This window comes from Haliaeetus leucocephalus, unplaced genomic scaffold, assembly GCF_000737465.1.
Source record: "Haliaeetus leucocephalus isolate CR32 unplaced genomic scaffold, Haliaeetus_leucocephalus-4.0 Scaffold473, whole genome shotgun sequence".
NCBI classification, from domain to species: Eukaryota; Metazoa; Chordata; class Aves; order Accipitriformes; family Accipitridae; genus Haliaeetus; species Haliaeetus leucocephalus.
The window spans coordinates 3,214,421-3,242,404 of NW_010972909.1; the positions used below are offsets into that span (position 1 = coordinate 3,214,421).

Consider the following 27,984-nt stretch of genomic DNA (forward strand, 5'->3'; position numbering starts at 1 on the left):
ACGGCACCTTACTAGTAGTAACATTCAATTTTGTATTTCAGGATAGATTCAAGCTCTTCAGGCACTCAAGTCCAAATCCTCACTTGGATGCCTAGCTCTCTTTGATATCTGGACATTTTAGCTTCACAATTAACTTCTTGAGAATTTAAAGATTTAAAGAATTCAATTAAATAATCTTAGTTTGGAGTAATTATCAGACACTGCTATTAAGGGTTTCATCAGATCTTGGTTTGCCCTTTTTCCATGCGCTGTTAACAATGAGATGGACATTCCATAATTCAAAGTTTGTAAAATTAACAAAAATCTTGTGGAAATCTGAAACTGGAAGGTTTACTTTGTATTTAGCACTAGTAATTAAGCACTATCCATCATTTGTAAGAATGCATTCTGACCAACAATTGTGTTAAAGTGGATGAAGTCATTGTGAGATGCTGTATTAATAATGAAAGGGTAAAATGCATTATGGTTATGTTGCAATTTGAAAAAAAGATTAAAGCCAGGAACACTTTGAGCGTGGCCAGGGATACAAGTATATTGCTACAATAAAACCCCCTAACACCTGTACCTAACAGGATCCAAGAAGCAGAAAAAAACCCAAATTTAAGAAAAGCAGCGGTATCTAGCCCAGATTTACACACGACAGCACAATCATTTTGTTTCCGTATGACAGGGCTGAACCCATTTGCTTTTTGCTGAAGAAATTCACAGAGCTTCGCTTAACAGGGTTTGCTGAAAGAGCCTATCCCCGTCTACAAAGAGCACGCAGGGACTGAGAAGTTGTATTTTTAATTGTGAGAGTAAAAAACTGACTTCGGGAAGGAGCCACCCGCAGAAATCTCCATCCCATGACCGCGGCCCGGGCCAGTCCCGCAGGTCGGCTGCGCTCCCACAGCCAGCGCAGGAGTGACAGACACTAAGATGGCGGACGCGCCACACCGGTGCGAGGCAATTTCTTGAGCACGACCCTACGCCACTCTCCGCTCCTCCCTCGCCCTCCGCCTCCCTCCCATGACTAATAAGAGCAGGGCCGGGGGTTCTTTCCCCTTCCCCCGGGCGCCTCGGCCAGCTCCGCACCTCCCCTCACGGGCCGCGGCCCTTCCCGCTCCCCTCCTCCTCCTCGAGGGCGGGGAATGGCCACGCTTCGCCTTTGCAGCTGCCTTGGCCCGAGCCGGCTTCCGTCCTGCCGGCAGGTCGCTTGGGGCGGGGCACTACGCGCGTCAGGTCCCGAAAATGGCGCCCGTCAGCGGGGCGGTGCGGGCTGGTGCGAGTTACTGGGCCGTGTTCTCCCGGTGTTGCGGGAGGGTCGTGGTCGCGCCTCGCTTCGAGGGTGCGGCTTATTCCTCTGTGCTTGCGGTGAACAGCGGGGAAGGCCGGCAGAGGGAAGGTGAGAGCGGCCCGGCCCCCTCTGCTGTGGTGGCCGGGGGGCTCGGGCTGCGCCGGGCTGGGGGGGGGCTGAGCGCGGGCGGGAAGCTCAGGCCCGTGGCCCTCCTTCCTTCCCGGCTGCAGGCGGCTCTGAAAAAAGATCAAGTTTTGGTTGCAAGTATTTGCCGGAGAGCTTTTGTTTAAAAAAAAAAAAAAAAAAAAAAGAAAATCTCTATGGTAAAGGTTACAGATGCTGCGAGTAGTCTGAAGAAAGAAATGGGCAAACTGGTGTTTGCTAGACAGATTTTCAGCTCAGGATTGCAGTGGTACAGCGGACCTGCAGTGCATTGCCTGGTTTTAGATATTCCAAGTGAGAATTTCATCGTTTGTTAAGGGATGTGTACTCGTGTTAAGCATTGGATGTCGTGCCTGGCCTCAAGCTGAGCTGTTCAGGGTGTTCTGGGTGCAGATGGAAACTGTTGATCAGGGTTGTACCAATATTTTTCCGAAGGCTGGGCGGGCACTTGTCATCTGCAGATTCAGGAGCAGGCTAGGTTGCTGAAAGGGCCTTTAAGTGGTGTCTGATGTGAGGGCCTGTGGGCAGGAGTAAAAGGTGACCTGACCTGAAACTGGATGTTTGTAACAGAAATAATAAAGACTGCTATGAATGAAGCCTGTTTGTGAAAGCACCACAAAAATGGCAGCTCGAGGGGTAAAAGAATGCTGTGTATTAGCTGTTGCAGAGCCCTGTATGTTTTCTTTGGTTTAAGTTTTTATATAGCAAGAAGGCAAAGAACAGAATTGGATCCATAAAATACTTAAATAAGGAAGATGAAAGAACTGTGAAATTTACAAGTTTTCCCAAGGCTTATGTGGGGTAGGGTTGTAAGACAAATTACTGAGGCAAAAAGAACCCAAACATCCACTTCTGAATCCCATTCAATGTTTTTTTGCTAAATACATACTGTATCATAATGTGGCAACAACTACAAAACAAACAAACCCAACCCCAAGCTCAAACAGGACACTTGAAAAGTACATATTGTCAGATTCACCTTCATTTTTCTGACTATTATAAAGGCCACATTGTTTTGGTGTTGTTTTTTGGAGTGGGGGGTTGAAAGTCATTAAATTAGAGTTTGAGGAGGGGGAGGAAATGAAGACAAGAAAGTTAAGATTTTCATTTAAATTGAAAATCTAGTGGTATTTGATATCTTCATTTATCATTAGGAGTCCCTCGCCACAGCTCCAGCTGAAGTCAGTTGGTTAAAAAGTTCAGCCATATGGTGGCTCAGGCCTGCTAAAAGGGAGTAAACTCTTTCTGTTGCATCTTCTCTGGAACTGCTCAATAAGGCAGATCAACATGGTAAAATGGCAGGAAACAAACCCATTGGTTTGTTCCCCATCCCCAGCTCAAGAAGAAAACCAGTTTGATGTGCTGACTGTTTATACGGAGGTTAGATGAGCTTGAGAGTGGCACAGGAGAGGATGTGAAGACGTGCTGTCAGAAGGAAGGGATGGAGCCATGGGATCCTCCTTTTGGTAATAGTGAACTGTTAGGTTTGGCAGTCTTGTACTGCTGGTGGAGAGTGATTTGGGATTTAACAGCTGTGTGGGAAAGCGAAAAGGAAGCACAGTTACGAAGGGAAAAGTGTACTTGTACTCATCTCATTTTTCTCTCCCGCTGTGTCAAGCTGGAATAAATGATGCTAGCAAAATGCATTTAGGCTTGTAACCGCTAGATTATTGTTAATGTGTTTCTAGGATAGACCCAGACAAAATGGCTTACAAGCTTTTTCTAATCTTAAGTTTCAAATAATAAGTGAGCAATCTCCAATATGGGTAACTGATCTTCCCCTTCTTCCATGTAAAGGCTGGGAAGTATTAGTGTATATTGTCTTTGTAAAAGAAAAAAAGCATACAGGATTATGCTGCATTTTTTTTCCACAAAACCATATAGTTTGTATTGAAAATGTTTCTTTTTCTTTCAGCTTCAACAAGGAGAAGAGGCAGGACACCACAGTTCATAAGACCAGTAAGTACTGAAACTGTTGTCAGTTAACTCAGAGGTGTTTGAAAAAGTTTTCTAAGCTATATGTCATAACGGTTTGTACAGGAACCCCTTCTGCAGTCGAAACCTGGTGAAACAATCCACTGTGACTATTCCAGAACCAGCACCTAGCTTCTTTAACCTCCCAGCTGTTTTCTGTCTGTGTTCTCATAAAAGCAAAAACATTAACAATAACAAGCTAACAGTTGTATTGACACCATGTGCTGCAGGTCTTAAAAGTAACTTAAAGTTGCATTTAAAATAAAACCAGACATTTTAATGTTATTTTCATTATGAGTTTACAGGATTTGTAGTGGTTGCTTTCTGGCATAATTAAAAAGCCTGGTATTGTACATAAGTGAAATTGTTCTTGCACAGCAGAATTGTATCTGAACATCTAATCACTGAGAATTTTCTTGGTTGTTGTACACAAATTTCAAAAGTAGTATATTATATGTTATGATTTTTAAAGGTAAATCGTAAAAGTGGACCTGGCATGTATTAAATTTGTGTTGAACTTCCAAGAGCAGATGTAATGATACGCCAAAGCAGTCAGACCAGCTGACTGCATATACACATTTGTCTTTTACCCTTCTAAATTAAAAATTAAGGTTTGGGGGAAAGAAACAGTGACTAGATTTATTTTTATCTTTTTTTTTAAAGAGCATTTGACTGGAACCTTATTCAGCTATTGGAAGATGTAAGCTATTTCTGCAATATAGTAATTCATCGTTCCTATACTGGAATTTCTATAGCAAGTAATTTCAGAGTTATTAATACCTACTTCTCTTAACATGAACTTGTTCAGACTTTCAGAATTCTAGAATTTTAAAACCCATTTTCTTCCCCCCCACCAAATGCTTAGGCACTTTAGGAAATAGAGTTTGCAATTAAATAGTGGTTTGATGACTCACGCCCCCCCCCTCCCCCCCCCGCTGACGTATCACAATGCAAGAAGATAAGTTCTTTCTAAGCATTTCTGAACTAAAATGCAATTGAAGACTGGGAAAGGCCTGCTATCTAAGCTTTAAGAGGCTATCTTTTAAAAATTCCTTTACAAATGAGCACTATTTATTCCTGAAATAACTTGTGTGTGTTGCTCCTGCTTTGTCTCACAAAACAGGTATATCTCCCATCAAATTAATTTTTATAATTTTCTATTTATTAGCATGCACCTCCCAGAACTGAGAAGATGGCTGTTGATCAGGACTGGAGCAGTGTTTATCCAACAGCAGCTGCATTTAAACCTGCCTCTGTGCCTCTCCCAATTCGAATGGGTTACCCAGTGAAGAGAGGAGTTCCTCCACCAAAAGAAGGCAACTTAGAACTTATAAAGGTAAGACACATGCCATTGATGTGTGGTAACTTTAAAAATTATTATTCAATAACACTGCCCTGCTTTGATTAAAATATTTGTATTGGATACTGTTTTATTAAATAGGATAATGATCTATTTAATTTCTAAATTAAATGGTAACAAATACAAATATAAGTAACAAATGAACAAAATCAGGAGACTTTTTTAGGAATATCATGCCTGTGACTTTTGTAATGGGGTGGGGTTAACTCTTCTGCTAAATCAGATTTGAGAAGAGTTGTCTTATCTCAATATTTTTAAGCAGCGTATTGTACTACCTTAAATGTTAAAAGTGTAATCACATTTCAGTAATGCCCCTTTATTTATGAACGGACAAAAAGCTATCTTGGTAACTCTTAATATGTCTGTTTCAGATTCCCAATTTTTTGCATCTTACTCCTCCTGCAATTAAGAAACACTGTGCAGCTCTTAAAGGTGAGGGGTTTTTTTGGCTTTGTCAGGGTTTTTTTTTTTTCTGTATTTTAAAAGCCATCTCTCTTGGGAGTTTTAAGACAATGTAAAATGTGACTGTGACGAAGTAGAAGGTGAGACATGGTCCACCTCTGAAGCTGGTTATTTGTCAGGCGTTGGCTAGTGTTGTATGCTTTCTTGTTGCTGCATTGAGTCATACAGGTGATGGGCAGATATGTCTTAGGAGGTTTTCAGCACACCAGTAGGGCTTGTATTTTACCTTTCCATTAGGCCCTGCTTTTACTGGAGAATTTATAATTCAGTGTCTTAAGGAAGATGAGTGATGAATGTGACTCAGTTCTCAGAAGATTTTCTGCGATTAAACTCAGGTTTAATCAGTAGTTGTTCTGGCATGCATTAAAAAAAAAATGATATTAATAAATGAAATCCTCTGTCAGAGCAAGATCTGCTGGGGAGATATGGGATCTAATGAAGACCAAGAGCATCTCTGCCAGCCAGCAAGGCAATAAGGAAAACCTAACGAGGAAGTTAGCCTAAAGAGAAGTGAAGGCACAAGGGGTCAGGGAGGAGATAGAATCATTTAGGTTGGAAAAGACCCTTAAGACGAAGTCCAACTGTTAACCTAACACTACCAAGTCCACCACTAAACCATGTCCCTAAGCACCATGTGTACTCATCTTTTAAATACCTCCAGGGATGGTGACTCAACCACTTCCCTGGGCAGCCCGTTCCAATGCTTGACAACCCTTCTGGTGAAGAAATTTTTCCTAATATCCAATCTGAATCTCCCCTGGTGCAACTTGAGGCCATTTCCTTTCATCCTATCACTTGCTACTTGGGAACAGAGATCAACACCCACTTCATTACAACCTCCTTTCAGGTAGCTGTAGAGTGATAAGGTCTCCCTTCAGCCTGTATAATAAGAGATAAGAGGCCTGTCTTGAGTTTTCTGTGTACAAATTCATGCAGCATAGGAAACAGGAGGAATTAGAAGTCTGAGGAGTCACAGAAATGCAGAGCGAAAGCTTGTATGACTGAGATACAGGCAGGGATGATGTGGAGGAGAAGCTGACCTGTACCCAAAAGACAATTTCGGATGCAGAGCTTTGCAGTGAGATGCATAGCAAACTGGTTAAGAATTTGAGAGTTGGGATCAGAGGAGAAGCTGAAAAAGATGTCTTGGTGGCCATCTCCCACAGACTGCCTGGTTGAGAAGAGGAAGTGGATGAACAGTGGAAAAAAAAAAAGCCTCACAACTGCAAGCTTTGATTTTCTTGGGGAACTGCAGCCATCTCAACATCTGCTGGAGGGTTAACAGGATGGGATGGAAGCAATCTAGGAGATTCTGGAGTGTGTTGCCAATAATTTTTGATGCAGGTGCTGGACAAACTGTCTATGGGAAGGTGCTGTTGCACATGCTTCTGGCAAGTATGGAAGAACTGGTTGGAGGGAGATGTCAGGGTTGCTGGCAGCCTTGGTTGCAAAAAGATCATGGAGCTCAAGATCTTGAGAGAAGCAAGGAAGGCAAGTAGTGTATTGAAGGCAATTTCTCGAAGACGATTGAGTTGACTAGGAGACATGCGCTATTGGATTTGTTGTTCAGAAACAAGGAAGAACTGGTCAAGCATGTGAAGGTTAGGGGCATCCTTGGTAACAGTGGTCATGAAACTGTGGTGTTTAAAATCCTGAGAGAAGTGAGCAAGACAGACAGTGGAACTACAGTCTGGACTTCAGGAGAGTGACTTTAGTTTATTCTGGAATCTGTATTGCTTGGCAGATCTCACAGGGGAATCTCCTGGGGAACAAAGTGGCCCATGAGAGCTGGTGGATGTTAAAGTTCCACCTCCTTAAAAAAGCAAGAATGGTCCATTCCAGTGTGCAGAAAGTTGAGCAAGTATGGCAGAAGGACAGCATGGGTGTGCAGGGAACTCCTGGGTGACCCGAGATGCAAAAAGGAAGTACACAGGAAGTGGAAGCAGGTAAAGACTATTCAGGAGCAACAGGAGGTTTTTGCCTGACCATCTTCAAGAAGGGCAAGAAGGAAGACGCAGGCAGCTGCAGGTCAGTCAGCCTCACCACATTCCCTGGAAGATTATGAAGCAAATCTTCCTGGAAGCCATTTCCAAGCATGCAAAAACATGCTTTATAACAAACTGAATAGCAGTAGAGAGCACAACCTCAGCAGGTCTTCAGATAATAACGAATTGTGGGGGGGAACAAGTGATACACTGCAGAACAAAGCTGCCATTCAGAAGAATGTTAACAGGCAGGAAAAGAATCCTCTGCAAAGACCCTCATGAAGTTGAAGGCAACTGCAAAGTCCTGCGTCTAGGTTGGAGTAATGCATGCAGTGGTACAAGTGGAGGCGGGGGGTGGTGGTGGTGGCAGCAAACAGCTGGAAAGAAACTTTGCAGAAAAGGTCATGTGGAGCCTGGTGGGCATTTGAAAGTTCAATATGAGTCAGCAGTGTGCCAGTGTGGCAAGGAAGGCTAACAGCATACTGGGTTCTAGCCACCACACTCAGGAAATTAATTCTTTTCCCTCTATTGAGTGTTGCATTTGGTTCTGGTGTCCCCAGTACAAGAAAGACGTAGACTGTTTGGAGGAGGGCCACACAAATGACCAGAGGGCTGGAATGCCTCTCCTGTGAAGAAAGGCTCAGAAAGTTGGGGGTGTTCAACCTGGAGAAGAGAAGGCTCTGGAGGGACCTTATTGTCGCCTTTCAATATATAAAATGGGCTTATAGGAAAGATGGGGAGAGACTTTTTACCAAGGCCTGCAGTGACAGGACAAGGGGCAATAGTTTTAAACTGGAAGAAGGTAGATATTTAGATCGGATATAAGGAAGACATTTTTTACAATGAGGGTGGTGAGACTGAAGAGCTTGCCCAGAGAAGCTGTGGATGCCCCATCATTGGATGTATTCAAGGTTGGGTTGGATGGGGCTTTGAGCAGCCTGATCTAGTGAAAGATGTCCCTGCCTACGGCAGGGTGGTTGGGTCTAGGTGATCTTTGAAGGTCCCTTCTGACCGAACCATTCTATGATTCTTCTGTTTGGCAATTGTGAGGCTGCATCTGGAGTACTGTATCCTGTTTTGGGGAATCCAGTACAAAGAGAGACATTGAAATACTGGATCAAGTCTAGCAGAGACCCTGCTGTTATCTAAATGAGTATGGTTTCTATAAATAGTACTTGTAAAAAGATACATTGCAATAAATTAAAAAAACCCAACAAAATAACAGATATTACATGGAGTGTTTTCTCTTTATTATACAGATTTCTGCACTGAATGGCCAAGTGCTTTGGACAGTGATGAGAAATGTGAACAGCATTTTCCTATTGAAATTGAAACAATAGATTATGTTTCTGCAGGGACATCTATTCGTAATCCCAAAGCAAGAGTGGTGACATTAAGAGTAAGTAGTATTTTTGGTAAACGGCCTTTGTTTCAAAAACCCAAATGCTTGGCTTTCTTTTCAAAACATGTACAAGTATGATATATTGTAAGGAAATGAGGGAAATGATTTACTGAATGTCTGAATAAAAAGCAGTGGATTTCCTTAAGTATATTGCAGCATGTTAGAACTGAGGTTGTAAGGTTATGGATATGTATTTATAAATTAAGTCTAAGCTCTAATATAAACAAAATAGTGTACCTTCTGAAGAATCTACTTACAGAAAATGTCTTGCTCAATGTCTTGCTTGGGCTCTCGTTACAACTTTATAGACCCTGGAAGTGCTCAAGTATTGAAAGATAGGTCACATGAATGCAGCACTATTCATAAGTATTGAGTTGGCAGGCCTCTGGGCATCAGTGCGTGTGCAGTAGGAGCAGCAGCCTTCTGATCATAGGATCATGGGGTACCTGAGGTTGGAAGGGAGCTCAGCAGTTTCTCAATCTGACCTGCTCAAAGCAAGGTAGGTATGAGATCAGATCAGGTTACTTAGGACTTTATCCAGTTGGGTCTTGAAAACTTTCAGGGCTAGAGATTGTACAACCTTTCTGGACAGCCTGTTCCAGTGCTTGCCTGTCCTCATGGTAGTAAAGTTAGGATTTGCTGTGGCTTTTGAATATGTGTTTTGAGATGACATTTGAGCCTATCTGAAGAGCAGCAGCAGCAGTGGGGTCAGTGATAGTTGTGCTCTTACTCTTCATTACAGAAGTTAAAATATTGCGTGACACCACATGCACATAGAACCTATACAACATCTAATCATGGCAACTTTGGACGGCAGTAGTTCATTTTGTCTGTAGGAGTCTCCACTTTCCCTTTATGTTGTAAAACCTTTTGGTTTTGGCTGTTTGGGCTGAAATTTAATTTGGTCTGTCATTGACTTAAATATGCATTTCACACCGCTGTTAGCAGTAACTTCACCCTGCCCTTGTAGTCATTGCATACTAGAGTTTAGCCTTTTGTCTCCTAATTCAGATCCATGTTCAAGAGCAATTTTTTCACAAATTTGTATGCATTAGAAGTAAAAGGAAATGGGGTGTTTCTGTGAGAATAGAAGCCCCTGACTTCATGCTGGATTGTGAATGTGTGCAGAGGCGGCACACATTGGACCCCTTCTTGTTCCCATATTCAGTTCTCAGATGGAGTAATACTGACATTTGCTGGTCAGTGGTGGGCATGGTGTCACAGGTAGGGGGAAGAGCTCAGCTGCTCAAACAGCCTTGACTCTCCCATTAAAAACACCAGGTGGTGAATGTATGTGAATTTCTGGCTTTCTAAATCATGTAAAACATTACTATGTTAGGTAGAAATGTCTTCTGTTAAATGTGGCTGTTGAGAGACAAGATGTTGGACTAGGGGCTGCCTATGCTGCTGTGGAGAGGGTAATTCAAAATGATACACAAATAAGCATGTCTGTATTATCCTGTCTAAATCTGTCCATTAATGTTAACTGGCCTTGGTACTTTTAAGACATTATGTGGATGTGTATTATACATGTATATTAAAAAAAGGAGGGGTTGGAGTGGGAGACAAAAACTGAACAACTATCCATATGCTTTTTCAGTTACTGGTGTTCTGATCCCAGACTTCATTAATACATTCTTTGTCTGATTAATCCTCTGACAACAAAATCTGCCTAAGGAGGGGGAAGAGCAGGATTTAAAGGTGAAAGCAGATGGCACTGGGTCAGATAGTGGTTGAGTTTCTATCAATGAGAGAGCATTTACTGTGCTCTGTGTTACAGACTATGATAAGCTCTCTGATGGATCTTCATGATAAGATTTCCTTTTTTAAATAGTTTAAAAGTTAAACCTTTTTAATCTTAATTAAAAAAATTATGCCTTTTTTCTACCAGGTATCATACTGGAGATGCTAATTTTTCATTTCTAATGCCAGTATTTCTTGCCATTAAATTTATCCTAGTCTATGCTCAAGTGGAATTGTCTACATTGTGCCAGACAACATAGTACTACAGGATGTAAAATGAGACTTTTTTTAAATCAACTGCTGTTCTTTGTGGAGCTTAATTCATCTAAAATTAAACATAAAATAGTCTGTAGCATTGCAGCTAACAATTATAAGCTGTCTAGTTGCTATCCCATTTTGAAGCAAGTAGCCATATAAATATTTTTCACTTTGAAGTGACTTTGGATTAGTAAGAACAACATATTTTTTGTGATCATGTAATACAGGCAACAGACCAGATAGCTTTTTAGTTTTTGTAGGAAAAGCAAGTCATGTGGAATAAAATCATAGCTCTCAACAGGAAATTTCAGATGATCACACTGTATGAAGGCAGCATGATACAACTATGATAATGCCATCCTTTTAAGACAGTGCAAAAAGTACTACTCAGTGAAGTTGTTTTGCATTGTTGGTTCAAGCAAGCCAATGCTGGACATCTGGGCTGGACTATCCCATTAAGTTTAGATAGTCATGGTCATAAAGGGCTTATATGCACTAGCAGTTGTATGCTTGCCAGAAAGTTCTGTCTGAAACCCTTTAGAGTTTGGAACAGTCTTTCTTTCTGTGAGTGTTAGAGAAAGATACTGTTAAGAAAATGTGTTTTAGAAAAAGGTTTCTCATCAGTTTGGGTGACCATTGCCAGCTAGCAGTGAGGCTAGTCTGTTCTGTAAGGGAAGGTGATCCAGGGGCAGAAAGGCAGGCAGGGGCAGTGACCTCCCCAAAAAAGGTGCAGCTACTACCCAAGCAAGGTGAGGACAGGTCTGGTAATAGTAAGCTCGTCCATCCAACAGACCAGTAACCACCTGACAAGTTCATAATGATAAGGCAAGCTTGAAGTCGAAGGGGGAGGACAAGTCAGTGGACCAGGATTAGGTCTAGTGACAGTAACTAGGATCAGTCAACAGTCTGGTGACTGTCAAGCCAATCCACAGCGATGCAGTAGGTGAGGTCAAGCCGGGAATTGAAGGATGTGCATCGGGTCGGTCAGTGTGGGCCACAGCTGGGCCCAGACATAGCTGCACTGTGGCTCTGGCAGAGACTGAGGCTGACTGCCTATGCTTAGATGCAGCAGGTCCACCTTCTCATAGCTCCTTTTTTTGTCACCACTGATTCAAGGCTACATTGCTGCACTGTAGGGAAGGGCACTGTATGTAAGGTAGCCTTGAGCGCAAGCGGCCAGACCCTTACAAGGGGATGCTGTGCATAAGGGAACTTGGAAGTATAGTGCCTTCAAAAGTGATTGTTCATGGTTGTTTTGGGCTGCACTAAGAATTCAGCTCTTTTCTTGCAGCTTGACTATTGCATTAAAGGCTGGATGCACCTAACAGGTCAGACAGAATTAAACTTGACAAAATGTGAGCTGCGGGGCAAACCGTGGACAAATTAGTAAAAGACTATTATGTCTTCATGTGTTTAATATTCCTCAGCAACTCTCACTTAATAGAAACTTATGTTTCCATCACCATGTATCTTTAGACTGTTAAGGTTCACAGCCTTTTTATTTGCTATTGTGTAAACAGATAGCTAAAACCAGCTTGCTTTACTTTTCATACTTGTTATTGCATATAGAAACTAGCTTCAGACCAACTTCTTAGAGTTTTTTTTTTAAATGAGCACTAGTTATTTGTTGTGTATCTTGCATTCATGGGTTTTCTGGTATTGAAACAGAAGGCAAGCCATTCATGGTATTGTTTGATCAATTATGTGAGATCAGAAAGTTCTGGTCCATTATATTGTTATCTCTGTGCTTCTTTGCATACTTCTATTAATCTCCCAGTAATGATTTTGAGAATTCTGATTTGATGTCTCTTGAACTGATGTCTTTCCTCCTCTTTTGGATGTTTGTCATAAATATTTTTGATATATCTTAGTATTAACTTTACTTATCTGTATTTGAAAAAAAATATATCTGAAAAAGATTCATTTTTCCATGTGACATACATGTGAATATGAAATCAGCTACAAACTAAACTGACAGCTCTTTTTTTCCGCTGAAAAAAAGTTTGAGTAGAAGTATTCTCCCCCAGCCCCTCTGGTATTTGGATGAAAAGAAGTTTACTGTTTGAATACTCAGATTATATTTGCCTTGTGTTAAGACTTCTAACATGTGATACAATCAGAAGAAATTCTGCAAATGCATACTTAATAGCTCTTTTAATTCTTGATAAAAGATGTGCCTAACTATCTCAAAATATTTGCAGGGTGCAGAGATTGTGTTTATCCAAGTAATTAAAGGTGTTTTCTCTTGTACGTGAAGGTTAAACTTTCTAACCTGAATTTGGATGACCATGCAAAGAAGAAGCTCGTTAAACTTGTAGGAGAGCGGTACTGTAAGGATACAGATATGCTCACAATTACAACGGACAGGTATGGTTACAAGAAGGGGAAAAAAAATGCCTGTAGGAATGGTCACAGTATAGAAAGGGCTTGGTGTCTTCAGTATTATCAATTATTGTCTTGGTAAATTGTTATATTTTTAAGGCCAAATTATGACCTAAACATACCAGTACTCCTGTTATTAACTTTTAAAATTGTAATGGACAAATCACATAAGGTTGAACCTAATATTTGTTAAATATGGTTAGTTATTGAAGCTCTGTGTTTAAGTCTCAAATGTTACTTCAGAGTAGTTGTCATGTTTTCCAACAGAACCCATAGGTTCTGTTAGTTTTAACAATGGTCTGAAGTGTTTCATGCAAGAAAAATGACATCAGTGACCAGACATTTCTTGATGTTTTGTTTTTCTAGACATAAACAAATTACTGTAGTTATTTACAGTTATGCTCAGAAGGCTGCATTGGAGAAATGTGGTTTTTGTGTTGAATTCTGAAGCATTTAAGAGAATACATATGTATTCCTAAATTCACAATACACTTTAATTCACAGCTGCTTTCAGTGGTAGGAAAAACATTATTGGTAGTCTTTTCTGTTTGCATGTTTTGATAGAATTCTTCTCCCCCCCCTTAAATTTCCTATCCTTTGGTATGATATACTGTTTTATTCTACATAAATACAAAATGGATAAAATTGTGCATATATTTTTTGACTATACTTAGAAATCTGGGTAGTTTCTGGGACCACTTGCGCAACCAACAGTTTCATTTTCCTAGCAAGACTTATTTTGTGGCTAAAACATTAGGATAGCTGAAAGGAGCTTACCCTCTAGAGATCTGTGAATGGTCTCATGCTGTGTTCCAGAAGAAACTCTTAATGTGCCTGTTGATATTTCACTTTATTTCTGGTAATTTCTAAGGCTCAGGCTCGGAGTGGTACCCCTTTCTTTAATACAGGATTTTCAAGGCTGGTATTTACATTACTTTTAAACAGAGGCTCTTTCACTATGAAAGAAATATACTTTAAAAGCTTGAGTCCTTTTTAAAGTTTATTTGCTAGAATAATCATAGTCCCTAGTCATTCAGATGAGTGGGGTTTTTTTGAGTGTCTCAGATGTAGTCTTGCATGATTGAATTTGTTCTGCATCAAAAAGGGGGGTGAAGGAGCCTGTAGGAGGAGGTGAGTGTGAGGAGACAGGAGGTTGATCAGCATGAGGAAGAGATTAATGTCATCAAATTCTCAGCAGAAGGTTTTGATGACTAGTTTTAAGAAATAACACTGTTTTTGCAGGACTGTCTTATCACAAATAATTTTACTGGTGATCCTGTTTTGACTTACAGCTACATTGACTTAAACTTTTCTTCTTAAATTGTTGGCTAGATTTCCAGTTCTGAACTGTATTTCACAGCTGTTTTCACCAGTCATTCCCCTCCCTTCAGATCTGGGGAGAAAAAATAAATCTGGTTTTAAGGGAGTTCAAACTTAAAGTATGTTGGATTCCACTTTGGCACAGAGGGCAAAGAAGTTTTTAACGTTTCCTGAAGATCTGTAAATTCTTGTATTTTGTACATTTTGCTACTGACTTGCAGATGCCCATTCTTCCATGTTCTTAATACTCATGCCTTTATGATGTTACTCTTGATGATGTGTAACTCAAAGGCATGTGAATCAAACACACATTTTCCCTAAGATTCCCTACATTACAAATCAGAAATGTTGATGGGAAGTTTAATGTTTTGTTCAAAAGTATATTATAGTGGCTTGATTTCAGAAAGATTACCGTTGTTTATGAATTTTCAGGTGTCCGCTAAGAAGACAGAACTATGATTATAGCATACATCTCCTCACCGTTTTGTACCATGAATCTTGGGTAAGCAGTCATGAATAACTTGAGCTAATGCACATGTACTCTCTACCGCACTCTTTCGTAGCTTAGAAAAAGTTGCATGACTGTGTGCTGTTAAAGTAAATTATCTTAGATTCTTTTCTTCCACCTCGCTTTTCTTCAAATTCGACTGAGATCAGTTACCTCTGAATCTGAATTTCCCAGTCAACTTCTAGTGCATTTTTTTAACTTCACAAGTTCTATTCTGTTGTTTGTGTACATAGTTTGCCTCTTTTCAGAAGTTCTCTAGTTTTTGACCTTAAGAGATTCTTTCCCAATACTTCGTTTCTGACAACAACAAGCCTAAAACTGACCCTGAGCCTAGCAGAAAACACCTTAATTCTCGGGATTCCTAAAGGTACGTTTTGTTTGGCAGCATGCTGGGCTGCCTGTGCACAGTATTCAGATATTAATTGGGGGCATACAGAGAAATGGTGTACTCTGTGATTATCACCTTTTACCTATGCATTTTTAACTGTGACCATGTTTAAAGACAAAAACAAGTCTATTCCAAAAAAGCCGGGGGGTATGTTACTGGCTTTAAAGCTATGAAAACTAACATACAGCACAGTATCTACATTTTGCCTGATTCCAAACTCTTATTTGTTACTTAGAATCTGTCTTTTCTTGGGCTCTTCCTAGGCTTCGGTAAACCATTGCTGTAATTTGGAAGTATTCAGCTTCTTAAATGATGTTTCACAAATCTTCCTCAGGCTGGAAGGAGTGAGGACTTAGGCTGCTTTTTTGAGCTCCCTTTTGCTCAGAAAAAGGGACATCCTCCCCACCTTCCGTTAGTTTTAGGATTTCATTGCATCAGAGTTAGTGTCCTGAAAAATATATAAAACTCCTTACACTTGCTTTGGTAGAAACATTTAGATAATGTAAACTTTTCTATAATCATTTGGGATATGGCACATTCGGAATTTTTCCCAGTAGTTTTTGTTAAATGGTTATACATGTGAAATATCCAATATATTAATGTATATCCAATGTGTTAAATATACTATTCCAATTTATTGATAATTTACTACAATTCTCAAGTAGTCCTCTAAATATAATAAGAGATCTTTAGACCACAGGTCTGTCTTTTATAGTGAATTCTTCAGACTTGTCTCCTGTATTTTTATAGTTAATTTTGTTGGTTATAAGTACTGCCTTAAACAATTTTACAGCCATTTTTTACATAAAACAAGGTAGCAGTCTGAAATGAAATTGTTGAAAACCCATGCTTATGTTTGGGATAACTTAACTTTGTTTAAATGTAATATGTTATTAGTCACCTTGAGACACAGTGAAAACCTTCATCATCGGTATATTTCCATAGATGTATTCTTTTAAATAAGTTGTAGCTGATTGCCTAACAGAATTCATACTTAATGTTTTCAGTTGTTCTTTAGTATTTAAATTAAATCTCCATATTGGGCATTTTTATGAATTTGTGTTGATTTTTATCATTGCAGTGATATAAAAAAAACATAAGGAGGATGAGCTCTATTTCCCTTTCACTGGAAGTTGCCTTGAAGGATATGTTTTGTAATTGTATAGTGCATCAAATTAAATTCAGCTTATACTAACATCTTAAAAGATATGTTTACTTTAGATTTCAAGTGCTTTGTACACATGGATATTTTTGTCCCCATCAGCATTACATTGCATTACAAATCTTTAATGACAGATCAGTTTCCAGTATTAAGCAATGACAAGAGAGCTAGATGCTGCTCACTTTATTAATTCTAGATGAACACCACATCTGTCCTTTACTCTAGCATTACTTAGTGATGGAAGACAGGGCTATATGATATTGCTATGTGAGTGTTCAGTGTGTATTGAATATGCACAAGTCTCTTGCCCTTTTATTACCTTTCAACTTCCATGTTAATATTTGATGAGTTCCTCAATCAGTTGTAATTGTCTTTGATTTCCATGAAAAATTAATGGTCTCCCAAGGCATGTGGGTTTTTTTGTGACATGTTTTGTTTTGTGGAGTTTTTTTCCATGATCAGTGGTAATGCCTTTTAATAACTTGCTGAAAGATAGTTTGGATACATTTTGTAAACCATGAGCAGACAATGTATAGTTTAATTTGTATGAGCTGTAATAATGGAGGGGGATGGACAAGGACTAGCCTTCCATGTAGACGGTAACATCAATCCTGTTCACAGAACTAATTGCAATATTTTATGACTTTCCCAGCAGACTAGTGCCACACTTTTCAGGCATGTGGTGATGGAATTCAATAAAAAAGAGGGCAGTGTTCCATTCTTGCAAAGTGAAGGGGAAGATGGCTGCATGTAAATTTTGCCCTCAATCCTGAAAACTTTGCCTACTCTCTCTAAACATGGCATAACTCTATAATTTATGTTAATTACTGGTTTACTGAATTTTGTGAACCAGCAAGCATGTGAATATATAAAAGGAAAAACTGCATGCAGATATACATCAGGAAATGTAATTGGAAGTGTAATTATGTTTTAATTGCCAATGATGCATAATTCTTTTATTACAGTTACAAACTAGAGCATCCAAGTAGCTTAGGAATCTGAAACCTTTTCAAAAGAATGACAGTTCTTTGTGGTTTTGTTGGGTATGTAGTGAACTATGTGCTGTGAAGCTCCATTGTGTAGAGATGCATTTCCAGCAGAAAGTTATTCTTAATGTAATGAGTATGAAGAGTTTAATTCTGGCTCATCTGTCTCTGTATGCATGGTTAGAAGACAAAATTTATCACTGTGTCAACAGTAGCCTCTATGTTACAAATTTTCTTGTATGCTTTTCCAGTCTTGGCTTCCATAAAAACCCAGGGCATCCACAACTCACTGATTCTGTTGCTATTGCAATTAGAGGGCTCAGGTGGTGTTAGTTTGCAAGCACCCTTGCTGTTGCATATTTCAACTGTAACTCCATTACAAGTGTGTGCAGACAAAATAGAAGGGAAAGAGAGGAGATTACCAACAATTGGTACAAGTATTGTGCTGCCTCAAGGCTCTGAGTGTATTGTTAAGAATGGGTTTCTTTCTTGGATTGTGATGGGAGGAAGAGAGTTTGTTTGCAGTTAAGTGAATAAAAGGTTGTCCAAATCAAATTTGACAAACTGGTTTCTGAGAGGTGCTACAGCCAAAGTGAGGTAAGGACGTCGATAGGTTAATGCACTGACTAGCATTTGTCTCCTCTAATATGCTAGCAGTCAATGGATGGTGCAAGAAGACAGACTAGCCAGATTGTGAAAGGCTTTGAAGATGTGTTGGAAGATTGAACCTGCTGTAGGGAAGCTTTCAGAGGCATTCAGGTGTTTTTTATGATGATGTGTTTTAAGACCCCTTTTTTGAATGCATGGGGAAATAAGAAAAATGGAAGGAATTGAAAGGAAGGAGCAACTTTACTTGATTTTTGGGGGTTATTTTTTGGCAGGGAAGGAGTAAATGAATGTTTTGGTTTGGTTTTGTAAGTGTTAGAGGAAGAAGCAAGAGTTTTCACACTGTGGGAGGGAGGGACAGGAAAAGAATCATCAGACTGTTTGTAGATGGTCAGAATAAAGTTAAGTTGAAGAAGCTCACAAAGATGTCTGGAGTCTAAAAAGGTATATTTGTGACTTGGGAATGGAGAGAGTAGCTGAAGCTATTTGATTACTTGTAGGAAAAGTGGGATACTACTGGGTAGCCTTTTGGGCTATATAGCCCCTACGAATTGGCAGTTAAAAGTAGTATTGCATTTGAAACTGTACTGTCTTTCCTGTCTTCTTGTGTTCACCCAGAATGCAATCAATGGACTTGACTATGCGGAATTCTGCAAAAGCTGAGGGTGCTCAGGACCTTTCAGGATTGTGTTAGAATTTACCAAAACGCAGTGCAGTATTACCAGTTGGTATTTGATCTGTATTTAAACAGGTAAACCCCCTTTATTTTGAAGAAAGAAATGTGATGATTTTCTTTCGTCCTCTAGAATGTATTCCCGTAGTGGATAATGCTACCCTTGCTTTTGGCAAAGGGCATCTGTAGTGCTTGTTATTTTCTGGCAAAAAAATTCTTGCTTGTTTTTTTTTTAGTAGAGGAAGTGAAGGAAGAGAAGGAAGAACATGAATTCATCCTCTGGTTCTTGATTCATCCTCTGTTATCACAGGTTCAAATGAGATACACTGTAAAGCAGAACAATTATGGGAAGCTGTTCGGAGTATTGGCAGAATATTGGTGGATTGATAGTAGTTGCTTCATAAGGCAGCATGCTGTTTCTTGAGATGGATCTGAACAGTGGGAGCAGTATTAATTAGGGATCTACATATTGTGTTCTTGGTTCAGCCTATTTGAATTACAGGCTGGCTAATGAGGTTGACTAAATCTAATGGAGAGCTCAATTTAGTTGTAGTCTGTTACTTACAGAGGTGGATAAGAAGCAAGAAGTGTAGCTTAAGATGCCAGACTGATGCATTTGGCACCTTAGTTTTGATAAATGCAGATAGATATCTGGCCTATGAGTTCAATTATCTTTAAAACATTCCGATTTTAAAACTTAAGAATGTTCATTTATTTTCTTATTTTGAAATACTTGGAGATCTTTTGCTTCCAGTTCAATAGTTTTAAGGTTATTAATCAAATATTTGTGTTTTATTAGCTTTTAGAATGTATTCAGTAGATATCTGACTTGTACCATCTGGTAAGAATTGAATTTATCTTCTTCAGAGTTTTTGTGTGATTACTTTCAAATTATCCCCCAGGATTGTGCCTGGATTAAATTAATCAAAGAAAGGGTGAGATATATTAGGTAGATTGTTAAACAGTTCAATCAGTTGCATTTCTGTTACCTTTAAATGACGGTAGTTCTTGAATGCTGTAACATCTCTCTAAACCTGAATGTATTTTTATGGTAATAAGTGGTTTTTAAAGAGTAAGTGTTTGCTGCCCTCAAGTGGTTAAAAAGATCATAAACTGATTTCTTCACACTTGGCTCGGATTAATAGTTTATCACTAAAAAAAAGTTCTGTTATGAGTTGAAAAACATGAAGGAGAAACAAGTGGAGCAGGAAGCTAATTTTCAAATAAGGAAAAACATTCATAGTCATTGTAAGGGGGAGGAATCTGAAAAAGAGTGAGGAGGAAATAATTTGCTGTTCTTTTAAATTAGTCAAGACTAGGAAAAGGTGCAGCAATTTTCCTTGCTCCAATTCTACATGATTTTCAACATACCCAAATGCAAGATGATGGAGAGTGGAGGATATCATTCTGCATTACACAGCTGAGATCTAGAAGGATTAGTGAACACTTGCCTTTGGATTTTCTATTTTCCAGTGTATTTCTTAAAGTAAAAGGTGTAATCTGACATACCAAGATGTGATGGGTTGGCCCTGGCTGGACGCCAGGCGCCCACCAAAGCCGTTCTATCACTCCCCCATCCTCAGCTGGACAGGGGAGAGAAAAATATAACAAAAAGCTTGCGGGTCGAGATAAGGACAGGAGAGATCATTCACTAATTACCATCACAGGCAAAACAGACTCAGCAGCTTAGGGAAAATTAGCTCACTTTTTATTACAAATCAGCCAGAGTAAGGTAAATGAGAAATAAAACGAAATCTCAGAACACCTTCCCTCCACCCCTCCCTTCTTCCCGGGCACAACTTCACTCCCGGATTTCTCCACCAAGCCCCCCCAGCGGCACAAGGGGGACAGGGATGGGGTTTACGGTCATCACATGTTATTTTCTGCCGCTTCACCTCCTCAGGGCGAGGGCTCATCACACTCTTCCCCTGCTCCAGCGTGGGGTCCCACCCACAGGAGACAGTCCTCCATGAACTTTCTCCAACGTGGGCCATTCCCACGGGCTGCAGTTCTTCACGAACTGCTCCAGCATGGGTCCTTTCCGTGGTGTGCAGTCCTTCAGGAGCACACTGCTCCAGCGTGGGTCCCCCACAGGGTCACAAGTCCTGCCAGAAACCCTGCTCCGTGGGCTCCTCTCTCCACAGATCCACAGGTCCTGCCAGGAACCTGCTCCAGCGCAGGGTTCCCACGGGGTCACAGCCTCCTTCAGGAACCCACCTGCTCCGGCGTGGGGTCCTCCACGGGCTGCAGGTGGATATCTGCCCCACCATGGACCTCCCTGGACTGCAGGGGGACAGCCTGCCTCACCAGGGTCTTCACCACGGGCTGCAGGGGAATCTTCGCTCCGGCGCCTGGAGCATCTCCTCCCCCTCCTTCTGCACTGACCTTGGTGTCCGCAGGCTTGTTTCTCTTACATGTTCTCACTCTCTCTCCGGTGGCTGTTTTCCGCGTCCCAACTTTTTTTTCCTTCTTAAAAATGTTATCACAGAGGCGTTACCACTATCACTGATTGGCTCGGCCTTGGCCGGTGGCAGGTCCGTCTTAGAGCCGGCTGGAATAGGCTCGCTCTCTCTCGAACACAGGGGAAGCTTCCAGCAGCTTCTTACAGGAGCCACCCCTGTAACCCCCCCCCGCTACCAAAACCTTGCCACATAAAACCAATACACAAGAATAACAGTAGAGTAATGCTGTACACACTTTTGAACTCCCTCTTGCTTTTTCTAGTAGTGTAGTTATGGGAGTCTGATAAAAAATTCAAGACTTAAAAAGAACAGGAAGGAAGAAGGAATCTGGAATTAGAGATAAGTGGAAAGTGGCTACTGAATATGTACAGTAATAGCCAATTGTGTTTGCACTGTAGATGTTGTTAGTACTTGAAAGGACAGGGAAGTTGAAGCAGAAAGATGAGGGGAAGGAAAAATAACCCTGAAGAATGGACAGAGTGACACTAGAGGCTTAAGTAAAATTTATCTCTGAACCCCAAAGCTGTGTAGTTTGAATCAATTTGAGGAAAGCGTCCCACATTGCTTTTGCATTCTTTTTTAAGTAGTGTATTCAACTGGAAGGCACTGGTAGGGTGGCAAATCTGTGTATGCATGCAGCTGAATGACTTTTTACATAACTATTGGTGATAATCCTGAAATGCATTGTATAGCTTTTCTCTAGACTTCAGTTAGCTCTTAAATTGTCTTTTTTTTCATACAAGTAAGCATAATTTTTATCACTTCAGTTGTGCCAGTAGAACTTAGTACAATTTTGCAGTTTTCATAGTAGGAGTTTACCTTAATTCAGTCTAAAATATGTGAAAGGATATGAGCCTACTTTTGAAACTTAAGCGGTTATCTGGCTACTTAGGTTTCAAAAGTATATTTTAACTTCATGTTCTGAATACTCAGGATGTTGTCACACATGGGTTGTAGGGTTAAAATGGGAGGTGGAGGGAGGCACTCTTAAGTCTTGCTGAAACTCTCTCCCTGGGCAGAAGAAAATTCAAGGTTCACTGAATGGAAAAGGAGAGCCATAGCCTAGTGATTAGAGCATGTACCCAAGAGAGATTCAGAGCTCTGGGCACCATTTAGTATAACTGAAGACTGCTTAGTGTAGATCTCCTGATTTTGAGATCTTAGAATAATGAAGTGTGATATAATTGCGCTCTTCCTACAATAGCGTTCTTTCTCAGTATGTCATTATATATGGTTTAAGTAATGCAAACTGAGGCTAAAGTAAAGGCGGTGTCTAAATGTTGTAATATGTACTTTGTTTTGAAGTATGTATTACATGTTATTGTGCACTTACCAGTGCTCAAAATCTAACAACTTGAAAGAGTCTTCATCATTAATGTGAGTCAGAAAAGATAAAGCTAAGTAGCATAGTGGATGTTAAATTAAATAAACTTTTTCTGAAGATCTGAGTTCAAACATATAAAATCAAAGAGTTTTGCTGACAGGAAATGTGTATTGTAGTGAAAGAGGGTGAAACTTCTTTGTACCTCTTGCTTGGAACCATGAAGAATTGAACGTTCAAGCAAAAGGTTGAATTAAAAATTGTCTTTGTACTACTTCAGACTGTAGTAGGCTTTTTTGCAATACCTTGTGTTTAAGCCTCATGTTTGTAGTTGCTGGAGAAACAAGGCTCCTTTTTGATGCATAAATATAACTTCTACAGCTGTTTAATTTTTTGGTCTAAAGTTTGGAGTGAAATGAAGTCTTATGGGGCATAGATATTAACAAAATGAACAGAAAATTATCAAAGATTTGGACCCTTAATATCACTGATCTTTCTTGATGAGATCAGAATCTTATCTGATCGGCATTCAGAAAACAAACAGATAAATATATTACAAATGACCCTTTTAGAAGCCTGGATTTTCCAGAAAATACTTGCAGCCACTTCAGGCCAAAGAAAGTAGGTGTCCTAATCTTTGAAAGAGGCTATCTAGATGATGGTGACTGCTGAGAACTCTGAAGCTAGTGACAGAACCAGAGATTAAGCCTGAGTATCATTAAGTATGAGAGCATCTCTTGCATCCAGTATTATTTTTTGAGGCAAAGTTCTGTTCGTTCTTCTCTGCTTGTTCTCCTTTTCTGTTTTACTTTTGTACCTTACTGGAATGTTTAGGCCTAACAGTCTTTCTCCTGATTTTCCTTGACACTCTAGAGGTCTTACCTTCCCTGTGCCATAGCTGTGTCTTAGAAAATAATGTTCTGCTCATTCAGAAGAATCTATTTTAACATATTCTGCATCACCAAGCAATTAAAATTTTTTGTGTCCGATCTCATCAGATACAAATGTTTTGCCTTTTTACAAATTCATGTTGATATTTCTTTTTAAGTTGCTAACTAAATAGTACAGGTCAAAGTTGTAATATTTCCAAAGAGATAAGTACATAATTGTTTTGGCAACTCCTCTTTGGATTGAAGGTACCTAATAATTTGGAAAATGCTAGCTTAGCTGTCATTTATTACCTGAAAATCTGTGGTTATTGTACCACACAGGGTATCTTTTATTTCAATGCAGTACTACGAAATAGGTGTATTTATTCCAGGCTATACAGAGATTGAAATTTGACTTGCAATTTAAAGACCTTTCCCTCTCCTCAAAAAAAAAAACAAAACAAACCCACTAAAATACTTGGTCTTTGCTAAACAGCATTGAATTTTTAACTGTTCAAACATTGACAAGAAAATTGACTAGCATGAATCATGTTTTTAATTTCCTTGAAGATTTGTGTGCCACTTCCAAATTTTAGTTAAAATCTTTTTCCCAAAAGAACTGATAATTCTAATCCTCTTCCATATTGCTGTGACAGCAAAATTACAAAAGTTAAACTGGCAGGAAAAAAAGAAGGAAAGTGATGGTGAAATGCCTGCTTAAGTGATCAAAATGCTTTTTTTTCCTCTAAACTTAGAGGTACAATATAAATTGAAGCTTTTTGTTAATGACTTATAAGTAAAAGCAATTTCACTGGCCAGGGTACTCTTTTAGTATGTATACTGTGTCAGCATTTCAGATTAAGCACTGTAAAGGCTTGTAAACCTCCTAAAATACTGGCTTAAGCAGTAGCATAAGGCTTGCTTAGACACAAATCCTTATTCTGTTTATGGCATTGAAAAAATAATTCTCTATATTTGCATTGGAAAGTGTTTAAAAAAAAAAAATCAATCTTCTGTTCCTCTTCAGTAATAGGGTTAGATCCTTTGACTTCATATGAAAAGTTGTTTTCTGGTGATTTTTTTTTTTTCTTTGGTTGCAGTTCTTAATGGAAGTTTTGGTAGGAGAAACAGTTGAAATTATTAGCTGAGTGCATCTTCAGCCAGGCTGGTTAATGCTTACTGAGATTGTCTTACATGTGATAGAATGAAGCAATCATTTTTAGTGAATTCATTGAAGAAATATCCATTCTTGAGTTTTTTAACCTTGTTTGCTAAGTGGGGATTCTAGAAAAATGTTACACAATGCCACACTTGTATTCCAGTTTTTAAAGTTTTATTCTTTTTTGTAAGACTCTGAACTACAGTGTTTACTAACATTTTAAATTTGTAGGGGACAAAAATAATCAATGAACAAAACTTTGAGTGATTAAGACCTCATTTTTGAAGTTTCTTTCACTGTCTCATTAGTTTTCTTCATAACACTTCAAACTGAGACTACACTTGTAATATTTCCACTATTCAGAGTTTATGGGTGCTTGTCTACCTAGGGTACTTTTTCAAGTGAAAATATAATTCCAGATTCACTTTTTCTCTTGTAATAAATCTAGTTGGAAAGGTATTTTAAGTTTCACTCCATACAGTCAGTTTGCAAAAATCTGGTTTCTGTTCAGTTTCCTGTTTGTGATGTATGTCTGGACCTGTGTACAGTAGAATAACTTTTCATTTTGAGGCACGGCCACCAACATTGCAGCAATGGATACTGCCTTCTTGTAGCACGGCTAGGAATGGATTTTGAAATCTCCCCCTACTGTCAAATCCCTTCCTGCCTCCCTCCCCCCCAGAAGTCAGATTTTATTTTAAAATCCATTTTGACACACCATTTGGCTGGGAAGGATTCCAAGAAGGAATACTCAACAGTTTCTTTGGCCTGCTTTAGAATCTTCTTGCTCTGTATGCTCAAAAGAGATGGGGAAATCTTAATCTGTTTATCAGCGTGCATCTCCAAAATCCTCTAAGTTAATGTGTGCAGAGAGGGATTTTCCTAAAGAGATAAATGTAATGACTGTAATTGGTTCTTGTTGTCTCTGCTATAACTTAAAGGTGTTTAAAAGCCTCACAGTGGTCTTTTGTTTGAACTTCTAACATGAGTTTGGTCCAGGGAGTGACCAGGAGTGATACCCATATTCCCTTACTCTTTGAGAAACCCTATCCCTGTGAGAGAAGCTTTTGCTTTAAAATTCTTTTGGAGTTTAGGGAAAAAATGTCTTGGATGGCCCCTATGCAGATAAACAAGGGATATGTAAAACAGGATTATGTCATTAACTTAAAACTGTGTAAATCTCCACATTGAATTGCACTATTTTTCAAACATACAAGGAATACTTTACTATACCCATGTGTTGTGCTACTGTTTTAGCAATACAGGCTACAGTATGTCCTTTTTTTTTCCCCCTCTAGAAATTGAATGAGGTTCTTTACTTCTGTGTTGTATTGTGTCCAGGTTTTAATGTCAGTCACATGAGCCTTTTAGCACTGTTTCTGACTAAACATTTGGATTCAGAGATTTAAAAGACAAGAGATTCCATTTACGAGGTACAGGATGCAGCTTTGTTCAAGTATTGTTAAATTCAGATAGATGGACCCAAGCACACAGGGTTGTAGGAAGAAAAATCTTTAGTCTTAGTTAAAGGTTATTAAGTATTGTGGTTTGACTGCAGCAATGTTGTTGACTAGTGGACAGAATAAAATAAACAAATGAAAACCCAACAGCACCTACCCCCTAACCCCCTGGAAAAAAAACCAAAACCAATAACAGCAAACAAAAAAGACCCCAATGGTCCCATGATTGCCAGGTTTATTTGGGTTCTGCATAGCTAAAAATTTACTGAAGAACTGTTTCTGGCAAGGGATTTAAAAATAAAAAGTCCATGTGATGTAAGTACTTCAATGTTTCTTTGAACTTACTCCTAGAGAAATATGAGTTTTATTTAGACATGATTTCTACAACAATTGTAAGAAAAACATAACCACCAAAAATACTTCAAATTGTGATTTATATAGTTGAAGTAATAGGACACTATGTATTGTTTACATCAGTAGAATACTAAATAATTATACATATGCAAATAAATATACAATCTACAATATATAAAAATACAAATATCTCTATGAAGTGTATATATTTACCAAAGTACAATAAAAATAAAATTAAAATGGTAGGTTATAACATTTGAAATATCCCTTAAACAGTCTGTGAAGCTAGAGGAAGGCCTGCTGAATTGGAGAAATGTTCAAAGACAAAATTTATAAAGCACTGCACAAGCCACGTATTTACAGGCCCTAGGATGATGTCTTCTGTCTGTGTTCAACTTTTGATCCTGTTTAATCTTGCAGTGCTAATTAGGTTAAAAATTAGCACCTTCTGGATAGAGATTCTTTTGAGGAACAATCTGTTTTGCAGAAGAGGAAATAGATTAACTGGTGGTGCTTTTCCTTATGAGTCACAATTAAAACATTTCCCTAATGTTGAAGGATTGCTGTCTCTCATCATAGGTTACTTGGTATGAGCTGTCTCACTGTGTGTCTTATAGCCAATGTAAACATAACAATCATATGCTAGGGACATAATAGCTAGGTGTCTAATTCCAAAGCTTGAGCATTTAGGGTTATTTAAAATTATTACTTCTACAAGGTTTTTTGTTATTCATTATGTATAGTCTGTTCTGACTTGTCTAGTTATATCTGCCAGTTACATAAAGAATGGGAGAAGTGGGAGGAAAGAAACTCATTCTGCACAGAAAATGCACAGCATACAGGCACCCTTTGAACTCTGTTTGAGGCTTGAGTTACAGGCCTTGTACTTTAGAGGAGGGGAAATATCTTCCACAAGGAATGTAATTTTTAAAGTGAATTGGTATGAGAGATAAGTTTCTTCAAATTATTGTAGCTTTGTTTCAGTCTTAAATAGTTTTTAAGACAATGTATATTCTCTTTCAGAAAACTGAGATGTGGGAGAGCGAGAAGACTGAGGAAGACATGGAAGAATATATCTGGGAAAATAGCTGTTCTCAGAAAAATGCCTTGGATACACTGCTTCGAATAAAAGCCTCAGAGAATGTCAGTAATGTAACTAAGGAAGAGCTTCTTGCATCTGAAGTGGTTAAGAATTACAGAAACTCTGTAATTGCACTTAAAAATGAAGGTGAAACAGAAAATAACGTGTCTCAGTATAAGGAGTCTGTGAAGAAACTATTGAATATACAAGCATTACCATGAGAGCAGACTCTGCAGGTACACCTGATTATTACAGAAATGTTAAACTACTATGTTAATATTTCTATATTATATGGATACATAATTATTCAGAACCTTAACTGAAAATATGAAAGTTGATGATAATTTCAGTAGTAATCAGATTTTTCTTTACCACTGGATTTTCTTGTAAACATAATTTTCAGGTCCATGAATCTTGTTTTTTGAATAAAGTATGTTTTGAGTCATATTGGTGACTTGAACATTGTTCTGTGCTTTTAGCTTGGGAGATCCTGGTTCAGTCCTCTGCTTAATCACTTCTCACACAGTATCTTTTGGCATGTAACTCACAGCAACAATGTCAAAAACAATGAAATTACTTAAGCTCCCAGATCCATTAATTAAGAGTCTGAAATTTAAGAGTTCTAAACTTT

At 39.0% G+C, this 27,984-nt stretch overlaps 1 protein-coding gene across 1 annotated transcript; it reads left to right on the forward strand.

The window, feature by feature from the left end:
- The first annotated feature begins 1,230 nt into the window (after positions 1 to 1,230).
- Positions 1,231 to 27,690, forward strand: MRPS35 (mitochondrial ribosomal protein S35). Its single transcript, XM_010575315.1, has 8 exons — positions 1,231 to 1,384; positions 3,354 to 3,397; positions 4,581 to 4,748; positions 5,144 to 5,204; positions 8,479 to 8,618; positions 12,880 to 12,989; positions 14,757 to 14,826; positions 27,296 to 27,690. The coding sequence occupies exons 1-8, from the start codon at positions 1,231 to 1,233 to the stop codon at positions 27,572 to 27,574; spliced, it is 1,026 nt and encodes a 341-aa protein (XP_010573617.1). The 3' UTR covers positions 27,575 to 27,690.
- The last annotated feature ends 294 nt before the right edge of the window (positions 27,691 to 27,984 follow it).

Excerpts from the sequence above, each read along its gene's own strand:
- MRPS35 (XM_010575315.1), top strand. The coding sequence starts at position 1,231 with ATGGCGCCCGTCAGCGGGGCGGTGCGGGCTGGTGCGAGTTACTGGGCC. Across the intron at positions 8,619-12,879 it reads CAAGAGTGGTGACATTAAGA|GTTAAACTTTCTAACCTGAA; the intron begins GTAAGTAGTATT and ends TTGTACGTGAAG. Across the intron at positions 12,990-14,756 it reads CTCACAATTACAACGGACAG|GTGTCCGCTAAGAAGACAGA; the intron begins GTATGGTTACAA and ends ATGAATTTTCAG.